This window comes from Hemitrygon akajei, chromosome 13, assembly GCF_048418815.1.
Source record: "Hemitrygon akajei chromosome 13, sHemAka1.3, whole genome shotgun sequence".
In the NCBI taxonomy this organism is placed as follows: domain Eukaryota; kingdom Metazoa; phylum Chordata; class Chondrichthyes; order Myliobatiformes; family Dasyatidae; genus Hemitrygon; species Hemitrygon akajei.
The window spans coordinates 65,275,808-65,295,139 of NC_133136.1; the positions used below are offsets into that span (position 1 = coordinate 65,275,808).

Below are 19,332 nucleotides of genomic sequence, written 5' to 3' on the forward strand. Positions count from 1 at the left end.
TTAGGAACACAACTTTTGAGTTTTTTTTTCAGTTTTATGTTTACCACCTTTTTAAAACTTTGATAATATTTTTCATTCTGAATGTTTCCAGATTATCAGGGTTTTGAAAACTGTATTGACTAGTATAAAAACACTGGCTTGCCCACGTTACACTAAAAAGGACTTTGTTCTAATTGTGTTTTTGTTGTAAAAATGTGTATAATTTATGCCGAACTTATGATTTTATTGTGAATGCTGTTTATATGAATCTATGTGTCATGATGCTGCAGACATGTACTTGTGCTTATGGCAATATACTTCACTTTGACTTTTGTAGTTTTCACAGCTGTTAAAGCCAGATCACATGACTCAGCTAGTCGTTGAAGTTCATTCAGAATTTCTGTGAAAAGGACTTGTTATGCCCCTTGTCCGTTTCTTACCCAAGTGATGGGATTTACTAAATACCTGGCTAACAGTTCTCTTAAACAGATTCACTATGCATCAATGTCTTACCAAGTTTGCGGATCCTGCTGCGTGCAAATTTCCTGCTCTGCTAGCTTACAGGTAGTAATCTCACAATGTGGAGGTGGGTGTGGTGGGAAATGCTTTAAAACATGCTGAAGTCATGAAAGATGGATTTTAAATAAAAGTGTTGACATCAAACTTTAAAGGCAATCAGTAACACATGAAATCGGTGAATATTTGCTCTGTATACCACTAGGGTCCAATAACGTAGGCCCTTGTAATTACACTGTGCACTCACCTTGCTGATTATTCCTCATCTCGTCCTTTAACATAGTGGGAACCATTATAGGCTGAGTATATACGACAGGTTGTACCACCACTGGGTGAATCACGGGGTACAATCCTGAGCCTGGAATGGTTGATCGAGATAATAGGTGGCTCGTCAGCATTGTGGGGCTGGTTAATGGCATGCTGTTAGGCGGCTGAGGTGACCTCTTATTAGGTGAGCCTGAACGAGATACACTCATCGTAGGAGATGTCGAAGATAGCACAGTCAATGAGTATGGTGAGGAAGGGGAACTTGACATACGTGGAGAATGTTTCTTGTTCAGTGAGAGATCTACTGGCTCGATTTGACCTGCATTGGGCTCAAGCGATTGAAGAAGTCCAATGTGGGAGCCAGAGTGTAGGGAGTAAGTGATGTTGTTCTTGTTCTCGGATTTAATATCATGCTTTAGGCGCCCCAGATGTTGGAACGGCTGTAAGAGAAGAATGGAAATTGAATTAGCTTTGACTAAACTCAAATTCACAGCTTTGATGTGATCCAGCTGGAAACCTGCATAAATATAATGTGAAAAGAATTTCTATTTCCAACTTCATGCATTCCACACTACTGGTCTCAGGACTGGAGTTTGTGCTCATGCAAAGCCAATTGAAAATTTCCTAAGCCTGCTGGGAGCTGACTTCATTCCAGTTGGTCCACTGCATTTTCTCCTGAGTTAACGTGGAACTTCATTGGAAAGAGAGAGTCCTATTACATTTACATAAATAGTGGTGTTGGGTGTGAAGAGCCAGACAAAGTCTTTGAACAGAATGCCAAAACATCCAAAGTAGAAATGTTGTCATAATTAAATAGTAATTACTTTGAGACCGACCTTAGCTATTGTGAAAAATGCATATAACTTGAAACAATATTTATGCATCATTTCAAAAAGAACTTTAAAGTTGTTGAAGCTGAAAAAATTAGCTAGAAACAGATTCCACCTACCCTTCTATTTAGAACACTTGTTGACTTTATGTGACTTCAGGGTGCAGCAGGCAAGCCTAACAGCCTGTTCGGTCGCTACATCTTCACAAGGCTTATCAATATGAGATACTACATAGTTCCTTTACTACATTAGATAAGACTGAAATCAAAGTAGTTGATTAGCTATATTTTGATAAATAGGATATAAAATACAAAGTTCTTGGATTTTTCTGCCCACACCGTCAATAGATGTTGGATTCTCCACATGCGTCAATCAAGACGGTTTAGAGGAATATGGGCCAAATGCACGCAAATAGGGCCAGCTCAAGAGGACACCCTGATTGGCATGGACAGGTTGGACAGAAGGGCTTGTTTCTGTGCAGTATAACTATGATCCCAAGATCAGCTCCCCATTTGTAAGCCTAGAGCAGATCAGCTGAAGGGAATATCAGAGATGAGAGCGCATTTTTCATCCAATATTTAGAAAGCCACAAGGAAGATTGCAAGTCATGCCATCTTTAATCCAACCCTCATTTATTCTAATTATTTATGAAGAGACGAAATGGAGATTCACAGTACCTGGATTTCACAATGCTGACTAACTAACAATGACTCAGCATTGCAAAATGCATTTGGACATCAAATGTTTAATTGATGGCTCTGCCATAAATTGTGATATGTGGCAGTGTATGCATTTCTTTCCTGGTCCATATGATTTCAATGGTCTTAGTTTCGTCAGCAGCTTGGTTGCTGGGTTGTGCCTCTAAATTAAAAAAAATCAAAAAGTAGTTTTGTGATTGTATGTGCTATCGTAACTATATGGGCTGTGTGTGACCATATGTATTGTGCATCTTGGCCCTGGAGGAACACTGTGTAAATGCATAAATAGTAATTTTTTGTGTCTGTGCACAACTATGTATATATTAAATAAAAGCAAATGGCTTTAACTGGTGTATTCTCATTGTAGCGAGAGAGAGAGAACGATGTGCGTACATAGACAGCAGATCAATACGCAGCGCTAAAGGGGGGGGGGTCATTGCTCTAAAAGAAATAGATCCATACATTACACTTCCTCACCCTTTAGATTAATGTAACATAAAACTGTATGTATATAAAATATTCAATTTCTCTTTCATAACCAATATTCCAAACAGATAGGTTTTCACAGTAACATTCCATAACTAACTTCACAATTCAGTCTTTTGGGTGGCACCCTGTTTCTTTCAGGACAGCGCCTCTGGACCTGTGGAGCGGTGTGAGGTTTGGGAGGTGCCTTGTCTAAGACAATGTTCTTGGTTTCTGGTGTCACATTGCCGTCAGTGACATTGTCACTGAGAGGTAAGTGCAGTGCCGGTAATGAGTCTATCTTGTTTGGTGCAGTCGACTCAGGTGTGTTCTTCAGTTGAGAATCCAGTACCTGATCCACATAATGCCTCCATGTCTGATCTCCAACATCCACTGTGTACATCAGTGGTTCAGTTCTTGTAGCTGTCTTACTAGGTGTCCACTTGTCTTCTTGGTAATCACATGCTAGGACTTCTTGTCCAATCTCAATGCTCCTTACTGCTTCATTTGGCAACTGGCTAAACTGTTTATTCTGCACTTCTCTCCATAGATCTGGTTCAGGAGATCTATGCGAGATCTCAGATTCCTGTTCATGAACAGCATTGAAGGTGTATCGTTGTCCACCTTGTGCTGTAGAGAAAGGAGTTTAATGGAGTTCTTGAAGTTTGGATAAACCTTTCAGCTAACCCATTCGTTGCTGGGTGGTGAGGGGCTGACTTGAAATGTCTGATGCCATTTTTCTTCATGAACAGTCGGAATACTGCTGACATATATTGTGGTCCATTGTCACTCACAGTTTGTTCCGGTAAGCCACCTCTGGTGAAGATAGTCCACAGAGTGGAGACAGTCTTTGCTAAGTTGGTTGATTTCATTGGTATAACCTCCGACCACTTTGAATAAGCATCCACAGCAATCAGAAACATGGAGTCCATGAATGGGCCTGCAAAGTCAACACGTCCTCTTTGCCATGGTGGCAACGGCTGCTCCCACAGGTGTAACAGTGCCTGTAGGGGTGCATTTTGAACTTTTTGTCCAAGTCTTCGTTCTGTTTAATTATTCCCTTCTCAAGCAGCTTCTGATTGGCATTGTGACAGCCTTTGGTTAGTGTTACCATTTGGTCTGCAGTTGCTTGTTGATGTCACACTGAGAGCTTTGATTGAGTGCCAATCTAGTTGGATTTTTCTCAAGCATTTGAAAAGTGCTGGCTGTCCACTTCTCAACACATAAAGCTCTAACTGCTGTGTTTGGCCTCCATATGTCACCTTCACTTTCAATTAACCTTTGGGAGACATTTTTTTGCCCGTGTAGGTCTTCAGCATCACTTAGTTTTTCACGCGTTGCGCTCTTTGTCTGCCTCGCACACTCTCTCTATGTGACCTTGTCTGTGACACTTCCTGCAGACCTTTTCTGTCAATCAACAGTCATTTGCATCACGGGAGGACTTGCCACATTGATAACGTCGACTGGCTTTTTGTACCATTCAGGGACGTTTTGTGCATTTCACATTCTCACCTCCTTTTTTATAGTTCTGCTGCACCTTTTGCTGCACTCTCTAACGATATTGCAAAGGTCAATGCCCACTCCAAGGTCAGGTCTCTTTCGGATAGTAGCCTCTTTTCAGTGCTTTGACTATGCCTGCCACATACAAGCCTGTCCCCTAATGCATCAGAAAGTCCATCTCTAGAGTCACAGTACTGAGAAAGTTTGTGCAGTTCTGCAATGTATTCAGAAATGCTTTCATCTTTTGACTGGTTTCTTTTGTAAAATCTAAACCTCTCAGCTATTGCCGGCAGTGTAGGGCTCAAGTAATTCTGCAGCATTGTAATGATTTCATTGAACGGCTTTTCAGGGGCTACTAGGCCATGTAAGACACTGTACGTGCCTGAGCCCATTAAGCGAAGAAGTGTATGGGCTTTCTTTTGCTCTTCCACGTTGCTAATGTTACAATACAGTTCAACCCTGTCGATATACAACTCCCGGCCTTCATTAGCGCCATCACAATCGTCAACTTCTCCGACTGAAACCATTGCCACGTATCTTCACTTTAGATTCAGTGCGTCTTTCACAGTTGCTCACGCCTTTGTTAGTATCCGTGGCAGCCTTCTCGGTGCTGTTTAACTCTCACTGTTTTGTCTCATAATCGTGCCGTAACTATGGGTGCATTTGGTCATATTTTCTGACGTTTAGGTTCGTACTCGTCACCAATTTGCTGTGTCTGTGCACAGCTACATATCAATCAAGTAAAAGCACACATGCGAGAGATGGCTTTAACTGGTGTATTCACATTGCAGTGAGAGAGAAAGACCAATGAGCATATGTAGACAACAGATTAATACAAAGTGCAGAGTGAAGTGGGGGGGGGGGTGTCTTTACTCTGAAAGAAATAGATCCATACATTACACAATTAAACTTGGTGCTTAAACTTAAACATCTGTCCAAACGGAAAATGATTTTTCAAGAAATTATTCATGAAGTTACTACTTCTTTAAGCTGTTAAGAACACAATTTGTAAGGTATTAATCTTGTACATGACAGTGTTGTGATTTAAAGTGGAAAAGCTTAATGTCTCCATCTTATACCCATCTCTGATACAATCATTGTATGTTAACCATGCCTTTTAAACAATAAATAACTAATGTTATAGGAAAAGGGCAACTTTAGATGAGGACATTGAGCATTTGTCATGGTATCAAAAGAAAAATCATATTTTACAGGCATTTATTGATAGTTTTCTGCCTGCAAGCAGTGAAGTCGGTCTTATTTGAAGTTTTCCAGGAGAATTAAAATTTAATGTAATTTCATGGCTAATGGGGGGGGGGGGGGGGGGTGGGCAGTGTTAACCCTTTCTGCCCGTGAAAGCCAGATTCAAGATTGTTTATTGTTATTTCTAGTACACGTATAAAGGAGAATTAAATAATTGTTTCTCTGGATTGGATGCAGCACAAAAGCACAACAAAATAAAGAACGTAATAATAAAACAATACACAATAAATATAAATACATAAGATAGCTTCTATACATAGATTGATTGCATGTCCATAAAGTGATGAGAGGCACAGCAGGACTGCCTATAGATAAAGCGACTCTGACAGGAAATAGTAGTGGTGGTGTTGGGTAAGTGGATGAAGGTGTTGACCAGCCTTACTGCTTAGGGAAAATAACAGTATTTGAGTCTGTTGATTCAGGTAGCCTCCTCCCTGATGGGAGTGGGATAAGCAGCCCATGAGCAGGAGATAGTTAAAGTCATCCAGCCTTACTAGGAGCCGATGGAAGCTGGCAGGTCCTGGTTTTCACCTGGAAATGCAGGTATCAAAAATCAGAGGGAACCAACTGGAATTTTAACTCTTGACCAAGACTCTGAGCAGGAGGTACAGGATGCCTCCTCTCACAACCCAAAGAAAGCCAAAGCCTCTCTCATGCAGATCGTCCACATTTTCAGCTTGCAGGATTTTCACAGCAGCATCCTGGCTGGAATAGCTGGACATTTGGCAGGCAGAAGCAAAATCAGAGATAAAGCCTTGGCTCTAGAGTAGTGGATGCACTACCAACTCACACCATTGCATCAACAAACATTCTGCTGGAGCAAGTCATCAGTTGTGCTGTACCTGCGGGAGAAAAGGAATTCCCCCTCATTTTGGGTTAAAATGCCTACATTTGGACCTGAAAGGTCAAGAATTCCCCCCTCAACCTAAACACACAGATGCTGCAAAACCCAGATTGTCTGTGGCCTCGGATTCCAGCAGTTTTAGTCTGTCTCACATCACTGCATAGCCACTAAAAACCATCACAAAATAAACTCAAGGGCAATATTCTCTTAACAAAAAACTCAAGTATTGTAACACTAAAAGAATAACTTCTACAAAGCTTTTCTAACACACCAGCAAACTAAAAAAGAAAACAGCGTTATTCATGATCTTTATTTTGTCATTGAAACAAGAAGTTGAAATGTTATAACTATTTTTAATCATTGGGATTCAGCCAATTTTTCCCGGAGGTAAAAGAAAACACCCTTGAATCAACAACAGCTTAACATGTGTAAAAATGTAATTATGTATACTTGTGCTAATAATGTTATGAACAAATTTCCTCACATCAAGTCCTTAACTCACTTCATACTGAGCTGCTGGTTATATGAACGTGTTTTTGGAATTCATAAAGTCTAAGGAAACGTCCTGAAATGAATTAATTTCTAAAGTGAAATAGGTCAGTAATTTGTAAATAAATAGCACCTTACCTAATATGGGAAATGGTCAGGATAGTGCTTTTTCACTTTTACTAGTACAATATCTAAAACATTTCTTCAACTGCAGCTCATTCAAAGTGAAGTGAATAAGTGAAGATGTACCTAATCAAACAAGAAAAAAAACTGCTCTTGAACTCTTGAAGCACAGCAAAAGGTCGAATTGACAAAAACATTTGGTGCTTCACAAACCTTGTTTAAGCTTGTTGAATATTATCGCCCCACTGCAATATAATAAATAATTGATATTTGTGTCAACATGTTCAGAATGACATGACAGTCCCATTTATTTTCTCGTCCAAATGCTTGAGAAATTGCAACTCTGAGAATGTTAAAATACCGGTACTGACTAATAGATTGTCAGATTTAATAGCTCATTTACCTTTGATGTTTGCAATGATTTACAATTGTGAAGAGGTTGACAAGCCAATGACATAAAAACAGAATGTGGCACAATGAATTAATGAAAAACATTAACCTTAAATAATAATGTGTTGAATGAGATGGGACAGAAAACAAACTGGCAGCCCTGCCCTGCAGTTGCCCCAATTGATTTATTTAGAAACACAGAAAGCCTACAGCACAATAAAGGCCCTTTGGCCCACAAAACTGTGCTGAACGTGTCCTTACCATAGAACTATTTTTGCTTAATCTCCACTCAACTGATAATTCATGAGAATAGGCTAAAAAAAATATTCAATGCCTTTTGCTTGTCTTCTCCATTGCAACAGTGGCAGAATTTTAGTGGCTGTGAAGCAAATTTGTGTGTCCTGTAATCACAACAACAGTTTCTTATCTGTCAAGATCATAAAATTTGTGTCAAACATTTGTAGCTTTTTGGTGGACAAGTGATGTGAGGGGCATTAGAAATTGTAAATGTAGCCTGTATTTGAACCCAACATCATAAATGGGAATGATGCTTCAACTACCAGACAAGTTCAATGCCTTTTATGCTCACTTTCAAAGGGAAAGTAAAACCCTGCAGCATCTGATGACCCTCTGATCTTTGTCTCGGAGGCCGACATCAAGCTGTCTTTCAAGAGGGTGAACCCTCGCAAGGCAGCAGGGCCAGTGGAGTACCTGGTAAGGCTCTGAAAACCCATGGCAACCAACTGGCAGGAATATTCAAAGACATTTCCAATCTCTCACTGCTACAGTTGGGAGTTCCCACCTGCTTCATACCAGTGCCCAAGAAGAGCAGTGTGAGCTGCCTTAATGGCTATTGTCCAGTAGCACTCACATCTACGGTGATGAAATGCTCTGAGAAGTTAGTCATGGCTGGAATCTCAGGAAGGACCTGGACCCACTGCAATTTGCCTATCATCACAACAGGACTACAGCAGACATGATCTCAATAGCTCTTCACACAGCCTTGGATCACTTGGACAATGCAAATACCTATGTCAGGATGTTGTCTATTTGACTATAGCTCAGCATTTAACACCATCACTCCTATAGTCCTGCTTGAAAAGCTACAGAACCAAGGCCTCTGTACCTCCCTCTGCAATTGGATCCTCAGCTTCCTAACTGGAAGACCACATTCTGTGTGGATTGGAAATAACATCTCCACCTCATTGATAATTAACACTAGCACTGCACAGGGATGTGAGTTTAACCCACTGCTTTACTCTCTCTACACTCATGACTGTGTGGCTAGGCATAACTCAAAGAACATCTATAAATTCGCTTAAGATACAGCCATTGTTGGCAGAATTTCAGATGGTGATGAAAGGGCATACAGGAGACAGATATACCAGTTAGTTGAGTGTCGTCGGAGCAACAAACTTGCACTCAACGTCAGTAAGACCTGTTACGAATGTGCCACAACTCTGAGGGTACAAAGTAGCCCCCTCCTTTTTGAGAATCGCAAGATCGCTATTAATTTGGGTCTGGGACCTAGGTAATGAGAGAGAGACGTCCAGAATATACAAGGCTTGGAATGTGTCCTGGCCTCAGCAAGACAGAACCACTGATAACGGCCATTGTCTCTTGGAGACGGAATTGTGTATTGAGTACTGTACTATTCATTGAAGCCCCTCAGGGGATGACCAGAGTGGGCTGGTTGAGGGATTGCATCATCCCAACCTGATTGACATCTGAGACCCCGTGAGTAAGGATAAAAGAGGGTCTGGGGAATAACCCCTTCAGACGCACCAGGAGATACGCTAGAAATCCTGTGACAGCGTTTGATAACGACAGCCGGTGGGGGGCTCGCGTGCATCCTTTCCCTTTGCCTGGGATTGGGGCCTCGCCACGGAAGAACGGCTTAGCTAAAGAAGAGGACACCAACGAAACTCTCGAAGGTTCGGAATCATTAAAAGGAAAAGCTGGCAAGTTTCTAAAAATCTCTCTCTTGACTCCAACCAAAGGCTGCAGCCTGAATGAACTGAGTGACTTTTATATTTCCATCGGACAATACATTATCCCCTAGACAACGATAGAGCTATTTCTTATTGATTATTATTATACCCGTACTTTTAGATTTAGTATTGACAATGTATATTATCTGTATGTTTGCATTGATATTATTTTTGTGTATTTTTACTAATAAATACTGTTAAAAATAGTACCATCAGACTTCAACGGACCTCTCTATCTTTGCTGGTAAGTGACCCAGTTACGGGGTTCGTAACAGACCAAAGAGCTGATTGTGGAGTTCAGGAAGGGTAAGACGAGGGAACACAAACCAATCCTCTTAGAGGGATCAGAAGTGGAAAGAAGTGTCAATTAAAGCACTCGGAAACTTCTACAAATGTACCGTGGAGAGCTTTCTGACTGGCTGCATCACCATCTGGGGCGGTTACTGCACAGTATCAAAGTAAGTTGCAGAAACTTGTAAAATTAGTCAGCTCCATCATGGGTACCAGCTTCCTTAGTATCCAAGACACCTTCAAGGAGGTGTGCTTTAGGAAGGTGGCATCCATTATTAAGGATCCCCACCACTCATGACATGCCCTCTTCGTGCTGTTACCATCGGGAAGAAGGTACACACTCAGTGATTCAGGAACAGCTTTTTCCTCTCTGCCTTCCAATTCCTAAATGGACATTGAATCCATGAACACTACCTCACTGCTTTTTTATTTCTGTTATTTTGCACTACCTATTTTAACTTAACTATTTACTAGACACACACACATATCTTACTGTAACTGTTTTTCTCTATATTTAGTTATCATGTATTTTATTGCACTGCTGTTGTAAAGTTAAAAAAATTCATGACATATGCCGCTGATATTAAATATGATTCTGACTCTTTTTCTTTTCAGTTCAATGGTAAGTGTGCTTTTTCCATCATTATATTGTATAATTCCCTAAAATTTACCAAAGGGTTAATATAGAAAAATAAATTAATACTGCAGAATTATTGTATTCTGCCTCCCATTAACAAATACAGTTGACTTTTTATTGTAAACATAGTCTCTACATAAACACTTGAACCTTTTCCATTTCAATTATAAAAAAGTAGCTTTCCTGCAAACCTTGTTTGATTTGCTGTGAAGGGCAAATTACCTAACTAACTGCTATATTTCACCTGCTTATTGTTTTCTGCTTATTCCTCCCCAATTTAATCATGGACAGCTTCATCCCAAACATTAATTGCAACCTTGATAGCATTGAACACTCACTGAGTTTTGTTAAATATAATGTCTTATTTGACCAAAAAGGATCTAGTGCTTTCCTGCCGTATATGATGAATAAACTCTTCTCGGGTTTCCAGTTGGATACAGGTATCGACTATAACTAATGTTTTGATGATAAACTCTGCCATCTTCATCAGGGATGATGGCTGGGCATGTCTAGTCCTGAGGTATTTATACCCCTGTAGTTTAAACAGTATACATCCCAATGTTCAGTTTACGATGGAGATGGAGAAGAATAGTTGCCTCCTGTTCCTGGACATTCTAATATGATGGAAACTGGATAGTAGCCTCAAAAAGGCGGCATTGGTCTTTAAGGACTTCCATCACCCAGGACATATCCTTTTCTAATTGCTATCATCAAGGAGGAGATACAGGCACCTGAAGATACACACTGAATGCCTTAGAAATAGCTTCTTCTCCAATGCCATCAGATTTCTGAATGGACTATTAACTCATTATTTTTTTTCTCTTTTTGCATTACGTATTTAATTTGATTAATATTGTATTAAATTGTATTTATATTTAATTAATATTATAATGTACTGCTGCCACAAAACAACTATTTCTCGACACATGCCAGTGATATTAAACCTGATTCTGTATCTGACTCTTTCTTTTATCTGGAGTCACTGTGACCTGCTTTCAATTTAAACTTGTAAAATGGGACTTCTGTGTTCTCCATGGTATTGAAAAACTGTGCTGTCAACTAATTCCAGATAACAAGTGAATTTAAACACCAGTTTTACAAGTAAGGAGAAACTTGACCTTAGCTGCTTATGCTAAATGAACAATATAGTAACATTTGGGTGTGGTATTCCACTTTTGAAAACTGGTTCCACTGATTTCAATAGAACCAAGCTTTGGAAATTGAATACAATGCGCAGCTGCTGCTTTTCAACGCATATTTGGTGCGTGCAGTAGAGGACAGTTCCTGATCTTTTCCTACACGTGTTGTGCTATCGGAAGGATTAACATCAGAGAGTATTCCATAACAAATGGAGGTTATTTTCAATAATCCATGGCATTTTCTATGGGTGTTGGAGCTCTTAATTGGAGACTTCCTTTTAACATATCTGTGATGCTTGTGCTATGGGCTGTAGCCATAGGACAATTGGCCTTCGTCTTATTTATATTTTGCTCCCTGTTGGATCCATCAGCCTTGTCTGTCAGTAGCTGAGCAGGAAAATTGAGATTCGGCTGTGTCATATAATCCCAGCCCACAAAGAGTAAGGATGCTAAAGTCAGATGTGTTGATTGGGTAGGTTCTGATGTGAGTTAGTTCAGTATCACTTTGCAATTAAACGACATGACCGCACTATGGGCAGGCTTCATATACAGCAGTGGTACAAATGATTCTCATCTGTGAGTTGGAGCTTAGCAAGGAATCACTTCTTTGGGAAGAGAAAGATACGGCCAGGTAGAAACCGACAGACTCTAGCTGCATCAGTTCAGTGCCACGTGCTTCTTTACAATGCTAAAACATACTCAGCAAATGCAACTCCTAACTTTACCTAATTTGATGGGTATTTATAAAGCTGTTTAAAGGAATTTTGCTTTTTTTAAATTTAATTCCCTGTGACACTAATACTTTATGCAGTGCTAATGACTCCAGAGGCACTGTAGAGACAGATCTGCCTATAATTGACAAGCTTTCCAATCTCCCTGGTCACAAACCTTTGCAAACTTACTGGGTCTTTCCCAGTCTTCCTCTTGTTTATGTGTCTGATGAAGTCCTGTAGTGCTCAGGGCCTTTCCCACTGTCTGGCTGGTCCAGCCACAGAATTTCACTGGTGCCATAGGAACATGCTAGAGCTGGGTGTGAGGGAGGCTGGGAATGAATCTGCATGTTGGCAGAGCTGGCCAACATGGGTATTGGATCTGAAATGGACAGTTTAGGGAAGATCATGATGACTGAAGATTCCAGGGACCAAAACCTACAGTTGGCCTCTACCTTGTGCCCTGCCCCAGCCAATGGTAGATTTTCCTGCAGGCCAGTTATTGGCCTTGGACAGGAAATCCTACTGCTCCTGTTATTCCGTACTCCAAGCTCGTGAACAGAAAGCAGTGGTATGGGCAGCCAGGAAAATTGACTCTTTCATTCAAAACATTCGTGAAGAGATATGGAAGTTGCTAGAGAGGAAATTATTCCTCCCTAACAACTTCAGTATACCTTTACTTTGAATGATGAAGCCACAGGCTGAATGTGCCCCTTCCTGGCCAGGTTGGCGCTGCTTGGATTGACAGAAACCCATTGTTGCAGAAGGAAGAAGATTGATCTCACACATCAAGCTCTATGGGAAGCCCAGCACAGGACTATAGGACTGATGGCAGCAAATCAGGAGCATGACAGATGATGTAGGCCAGAGCCAGCTGAGCACCTGGGGAAAAAAATCCTGTGAATGCTGGGAGCTATGTAAAGGCCTGCTGGCCTGATATGGAAAATATGACTCGGTAATAGCCCAGCAGACTTGCTGGACTTCCTGTCAGTACTGCAAAGCCATGAAAAAGATGCAACATAGGGTATTTTTGATAATATTTAATGAATAACAAATTTATTTGGTTGGTGATTCTGACGAAAAACTTGTGAAGAAACTCTTCTGCAGTGGGACCAACAAATGCTAATAAAATATTTTACAAAATCAAACAAGAAATGATGCATAGTTCCATTTGACTCTGACAGATATTATACAAGTAATTCACCGAGAAGGCCAATCAATGTAGGATAGAAACTCTATACTCTTCAGTGCTAGGCTGGGCCGGTACAAGTTCAAAAGACTTAGGGGGTTGACAGGATGGGTACTGGGTAGATCTTTTTCCTGATATGAGCACAGTTTCAAAATAAGGGGATGGTCATTCAAGTCAGAAATGAGAAGTAATTTTTCCACAATGAGGGTGCCAGAAACTTCTCAGACGGCCAGCAAAGCTCAGCTTCCTGGTCTAGGTTTTCAAGTATCAAGGGAATCAAGGAATAGAGAGCTCAGTGCAGCAAAGTGGCATTGGGTAAATGAGGAGCTTAATCCTACCGGGTGGTGGAGAAGCCATGAGGGCCCGAATGTTTTTATGCTTTGGCGTAAGCGGGGATCTTCAATGCATTTAAATACACCAGTGTGGTACATGTTGGATAAGGCAGTGAAGAAACACCAACCTGACTTTTTTTCCTGTACACTAAGCTCATGTATATGTTTTTCCAACAGAGAATCACTGGGTGTTTACAAGGAATAACAACCCTGCCCCACACCTTTCCTTTTACTCCATTATCAAATTGCATAGGCTGCCAATCAAGATGGCAGCTTTATTTTGTATGCCTTGGCCATTAATTGGATAAACTCACTGGAAGATTCAACAAAATTATTGCATTTTAAACCCCACTGAAAAAGCCAAAGAAACAATGAAGGAGGGCTCTCTCCTGCAAGTGATCGTAACCATTCCACATGCACTGCAGGAATATTTATGAAGATGGAAAACAAGTGCTAGCTGAAATATACTGGATTTAATTTACAGTGACGTGTTGCTATGAATAGCTTAATGATGAAAATTCTTGTTTACCATTGAAGCTGGATCCATGGGGTTTTGCTTTCCAGGCAGACAGTCAAACATGAGCATTTTGAGCAAACTCCAGTCCCAGAAAGAGTCGGCTTTTCGACCTGTAGAAGAGAGGATTTTGACCATGACCATTGTACTCATTCTGTGCCTACATGCAAAACATAACCCAAGTGGATTAAACACTTACAGTATGAGAAGCACTGGTGGAAGCAGGTACTATATGCCCACCATTCAGTGTTGGGTCCCTTTCCTCAAAGCCCTATAAAACAGGATCATCTCATAAATACTGAGGCTATGGGTTAATACCAATAATTGCACATGACTTACTGGCTTCCAGCTTCGCAGAAAAATAAGTTCTTTTCCAATACACCACCATAAGAGAGGATAGGAGAACTCATCTGCTGGGTGAGTTCTCAACTGATGAAAACATCCCCAAAGGTTAACTACTATTATTTACCTAGATGGAGTGAGTACTTCTTCACTGTGCTGTCTTCACAATGTGTTGTCTCCACAAAGAGAACCCTCTTAACCAGTGCAAACATTCATGAATGTGAATGCTCTGACCATTAAATGGTATTGATAACAAATCAGGGTTGAAGGCTTTGCATAATTTGCCTCTGTTTTATTGATAAATGATAAATCTTAAGTTTTAAAGTGGTTTAAATGGAGTAAATACAAATATTTGCTTTTTTTTTAGCCTTTTGCATTGGTTAGATTTTAGAACTAAAATGTATACATAAAACTAAATTTTTAATTATGCCAACATTATTTTAAATATTGTTAATATTCATCATTTTGAATTGATACGTTTCTCACTTTTTTGTGATAATGTAAATTAAAACATCAGGTCTCTATGGAAGCTCAGTACACATTCAAGGATGTACTTTAATAGTTAACATATATTATACATCATGCCAAATTGATTGAGTAATGTATTCTTGCATAAAGAATGGATTTACAAAGCATAACACAAAACTTTTGAGAATTTTAGATACAGCAATAAAAAAGAATATTTATAACTGCTACACAAAATGATTTAAAGGAAAACCATAATCCTACATAATTGCGTCATTTTTAAAAATATATTCAAACGCAACTCTAGAAGATTTTTACGCTTTTTAAAAAGTTTTGTGATGGCTTCCTGTTCACAATAGATGTGTTCACCAGAGACTTTTTAATACAGATGGGCAACTTGTAGAAAACAAAGTTACTATAAACAAGTTTGAATAACTTGGAACACATTTGTGATTAAAACACAGTCCTCATACAAGGAATTTAGAGAAGGAGCCACAGAAAAGTGCACACAGGAACAGGCTCTATGGATCATCTAGTCCATGCCAGCCCATTTAAACAGCTTACTCCCATCGATGTCACCTGGACCATAGCCCTTCATACCCCTACCATCCATGTATATATTCAGCCCTCTCTTAAATGTTGAAATCGAGCTTGTGTGCACCACTTGCACTGCCAATTCATTCCACACTCTCACAACCCTCTGAGTGAAGAGGTTTCCCCTCATGTTTCCCCTAAAACTTTTCACCTTTCACCCAGAACCCATGACCTCTAGTTGTAGTCCACCCAGCCTTAGTGTCTTCCCTTATTATATCCCTCATAATTTTGTATACCTTTATCAAATCTCCCCTTAATGCTCTAAATTCCAGGGAATAAAGTCCTAGCCTATTCAATCTTTCCTTATAACTCAGGTCCTCCAGTTACGGCAATATCCTTGTAAATTTTCTTTGTACTCTTTCAACCTTATTTGCATCTTTCCTGATGGTAGGTGACCAAAACTGCAGACAATTCTCCAAGTTAGACCTCACCATTGTCTAATACAATTTCAACATAACATGTCATCTCCTGTACTCAATACTTCAACTTATGAAGGATAATGTGCAAAAAGCTTTCTTTATGACTGCTACTGTACTGCCACTTTCAATAAATTATGGGCCTGTATTTGCAGATTCCACTGGTCTACTGCACTCCTCAGTGCCCTACTGTTCACTGTATAAAAACTACCCTGTTTGGTTCGAATGAAGTGCAACACCTTGCACTTGTCCGCAGTAAATTCCATCTGTCATTTTCAGCTGGTTCACATCTCACTGCAAGCTCCGATAGTCCTTCCCGCTGTCCACAATGTTCTCTATCTTGACGTCATCCGCAAATTTGCTGATCCAGTTAACCACATTATCGTCCAGAGCATTGATATACAGTAAATGACAAATAACAATGGAGCCAGCACTGATCCCTGTGGCACTGCACTAGTCACAGGCCTCCAGGCACAGAGGCAACCATCTACTACCACTCTCTGGTTCCTCCCACAAAGCCAATGTCTGATCCAATTTACCACCTCATCTTGAATGCCAGACAACTGAACCTTCTTGACCAATCTCCCATGCGGGGTCTTGCTAAATGTTGTCTTCATCAACTTTCTTGATACCTTTCTTGTAATACTCTATAAGATTGGTTACACATGACCTTCCATGTTCAAGGCCATGCTGACTACCCTAATTAGTTCATGTCTATCCAAGTACTCATATCCAGAACCCTAGAATACCTTCCAATGACATTCCCACTGCTGATGTCAGGCTCACACTGGCCTGTAATTTCCTGGTTTAGAGCTTTTCATAAGCAGCGGAACAACACTAGCTCTCCTCCAATCCTCCTGTACCTCACCTGTCACTAAGGATGATTTAAGTATCTCTGCTAGGGCACCTGCAATTTCTGCTCTTGCCTCCCACAGGGTCAAAGAGAACACCTTGTCCACCCTAATTTGCCTCAGGACAGCTAACGCCTCTGTATAGGGTACATTACCTCGATGCTGCTTTGCCACACTTGTATAAACTCTGTGTTTGTCTCTGAGTAAACACAGATGCAAAAAAAAAATCCATTTAACATCTCTCCCATCTCTTCTCGCTCCACACATAGACTACCTTTCTGATCTCCTAGACAACCAATTCTTTTCCTCTTAACATATTTCTAGAATCCCTTTAGGATTCTCCTTCATCTTGTCTGCTAGGGCAACCTCATGCCTTCTTTTAACCCTCTTGATTTCCTTCTTGAATGTCCTCTTGCATTTCTTGTACTCCATAGACACCTCATTTGTTCCTACCTGCCTATAGCTGCGATATACCTGCTTTCTTTTTAAAACTAGGGCCACAATATCCCTTGAAAACCAAGGTTCCCTTGCAAAGGGCGTCCCACTTTGAATATGAGCGTATCCCATCACTGACTGGATTAATCACTTGTAACATGATCTAATAAAATGGAAATCTCAATACAATATACTCTGAGAATGGATGGAATGCTCCACACCTAGTGATTCTCTGAATGAAATTTCCAACCAATCTCAAATAAACAGTAACACATTTAAAATTGCCGGAGATTCATTTTTGTAAAATTAGGCAGAGGATTCTAGCTCATCTCAGTCCTTCAGGTGCCTGATTGCTGTCAAAGTTAAAACTATGACTCTTGTAATAACATTTTAGCTGTTGGATTAGTTCCATGTCTGACAGTTTGATAGTATAAGAATAATTTTAAAAAATTTGACCATACCCAGGTCAAACAAAATACAGTCTTAAGACCCATTTCAATTTAACGAAGCAGGCTGTCCTGTGTTTGTGAATTTACTTTTCCTTCAGTCAGCACTTTCTAGCTTGCAAATAATTCCCCAGTCATAAGGAGTGACAGGTTCTGCCGTCTTTGTTCGGGACAACACAATGGGGCAGGAATAAGCTGCCATCCCTTTATTTACTCAGAGGTATAATTTTACACAACTGGATCTATCAAAGGGCGGATCACTCATCACAGTTTTAGGCAGTGAGGATAGATGGCCCAAGCAACAGCTGAGAAGAACCTGTTACAGTAGAATAGGTGTGCTAGCTTTTGTTAGAAGTAGAATGTCTCATGGGATAAGTGGCATGGCAGGTCTCCTCATCCACCCAAGCTCCTGGGAAGAATTATATTCTCCAGTTTAGATGCTGACAATCTTTTAAGGGCAACAACAAAGTAACTGTAATAATCGTCCATCCCATAGGGGAAAGCAACATCAATAATCTTGTGACAGAACTAGACTGGCTGAACTAAAACTTTCCTGAGAGGTGCTTGTTACACCCTTATTGTTATGTTAATATTATTCTATAATTCCAGGGTTTCTACAGAGGTAAATCAGATCCAAATGAAAGGAACAAAATTCCATTTATACACTATCAATCACCCCCTGGGGTTACCTCCTATCCAGGGATGTACTTTTAGATTGAATTGCTGTTGTAATACAAGGTGGGTGGTGACAAATGAGGCCACTGCAAGTCCCTAACTTAGCCACAAGAGATTTTGCAGATGCCGGAAATCCAGAAGAGCACACACAAAATGTTAGAGGAAGTCAGTAGGTCAGGCAGCATCTGTAGAAATGAATAAGCAGTCGATGATTTGGGCTGAGACCCCTCATGGGCTATGTAATAATGGCCAGATTACCTATTTGATGATGTTGAAGGGTAGATATTATATGTGGCATGGGGTGATGGTTATATGGGCATGGTGGACTGATGGACTCTTTTACTGCTATATGGTGCTATAATGCTGTAACTAACCAGCACAAACCAATAATAACAAGATGATTATATATTATTATGAGGGGTTGGAATGGGGGTAGTGAGGGTGGAGAGGGCTGTTAAGGTGAGGTGCAAGAGGTTCTTCATTAGAAAACTGTGACCATAAACCTTTGCTGGGAGCTACTGGCCAGCAAGACTGCAGGTTCTCAAAGAATAATCTTTTCAAGATTCAGTTATATCAAGGCTGATTTCTCCAATAGGTTCTGCCCCAACTTGCAAGTTTAGGTAATATTCAGTAGGAAACCTGAGGGAAGTTCATAGACAGGAATCATCCACTGAGCACCTGACCTTAGCGAGAGGAAGGAACCGCTTATGCAGGAACAGCTGAGCACGATTGTGAGAGCTGGTGCACTGAGCTGGTTTTGCTTAAGGGCTCACAGCATTATAGTAGTTCCCTCAATGTCACCTAGCTTCAGTCAATGCAATTCATGCAGTGGTTCACCTCAACTGGAGTAGCTTCCATTGGACTTTTCTGCTCTAACAATAAAGATGAATATTAATCAGTTGATATTAATTGGGCATCCTTTCTCTCCAACTGCAGAGAGC

At 40.4% G+C, this 19,332-nt stretch overlaps 1 protein-coding gene across 8 annotated transcripts in view; it reads right to left on the bottom strand.

The window, feature by feature from the left end:
* LOC140737957 (Krueppel-like factor 3) overlaps positions 1 to 19,332 on the bottom strand; it is an 83,758-nt gene that overhangs the window by 22,346 nt on the left and 42,080 nt on the right. For 4 of the 8 annotated variants that reach the window (XM_073064843.1, XM_073064844.1, XM_073064841.1 and 1 more), the window contains 3 exons: positions 14,367 to 14,438; positions 14,183 to 14,280; positions 743 to 1,202 (listed from right to left, as the gene is read on the bottom strand). In XM_073064843.1, the coding sequence (XP_072920944.1) occupies positions 743 to 1,202; positions 14,183 to 14,239 (517 nt within the window). In that variant the 5' untranslated portion in view covers positions 14,240 to 14,280; positions 14,367 to 14,438. The remainder of the gene's footprint in view (positions 1 to 742; positions 1,203 to 14,182; positions 14,281 to 14,366; positions 14,439 to 19,332) is intronic. The other 4 variants (XM_073064837.1, XM_073064838.1, XM_073064840.1 and 1 more) reach the window with 1 other exon arrangement.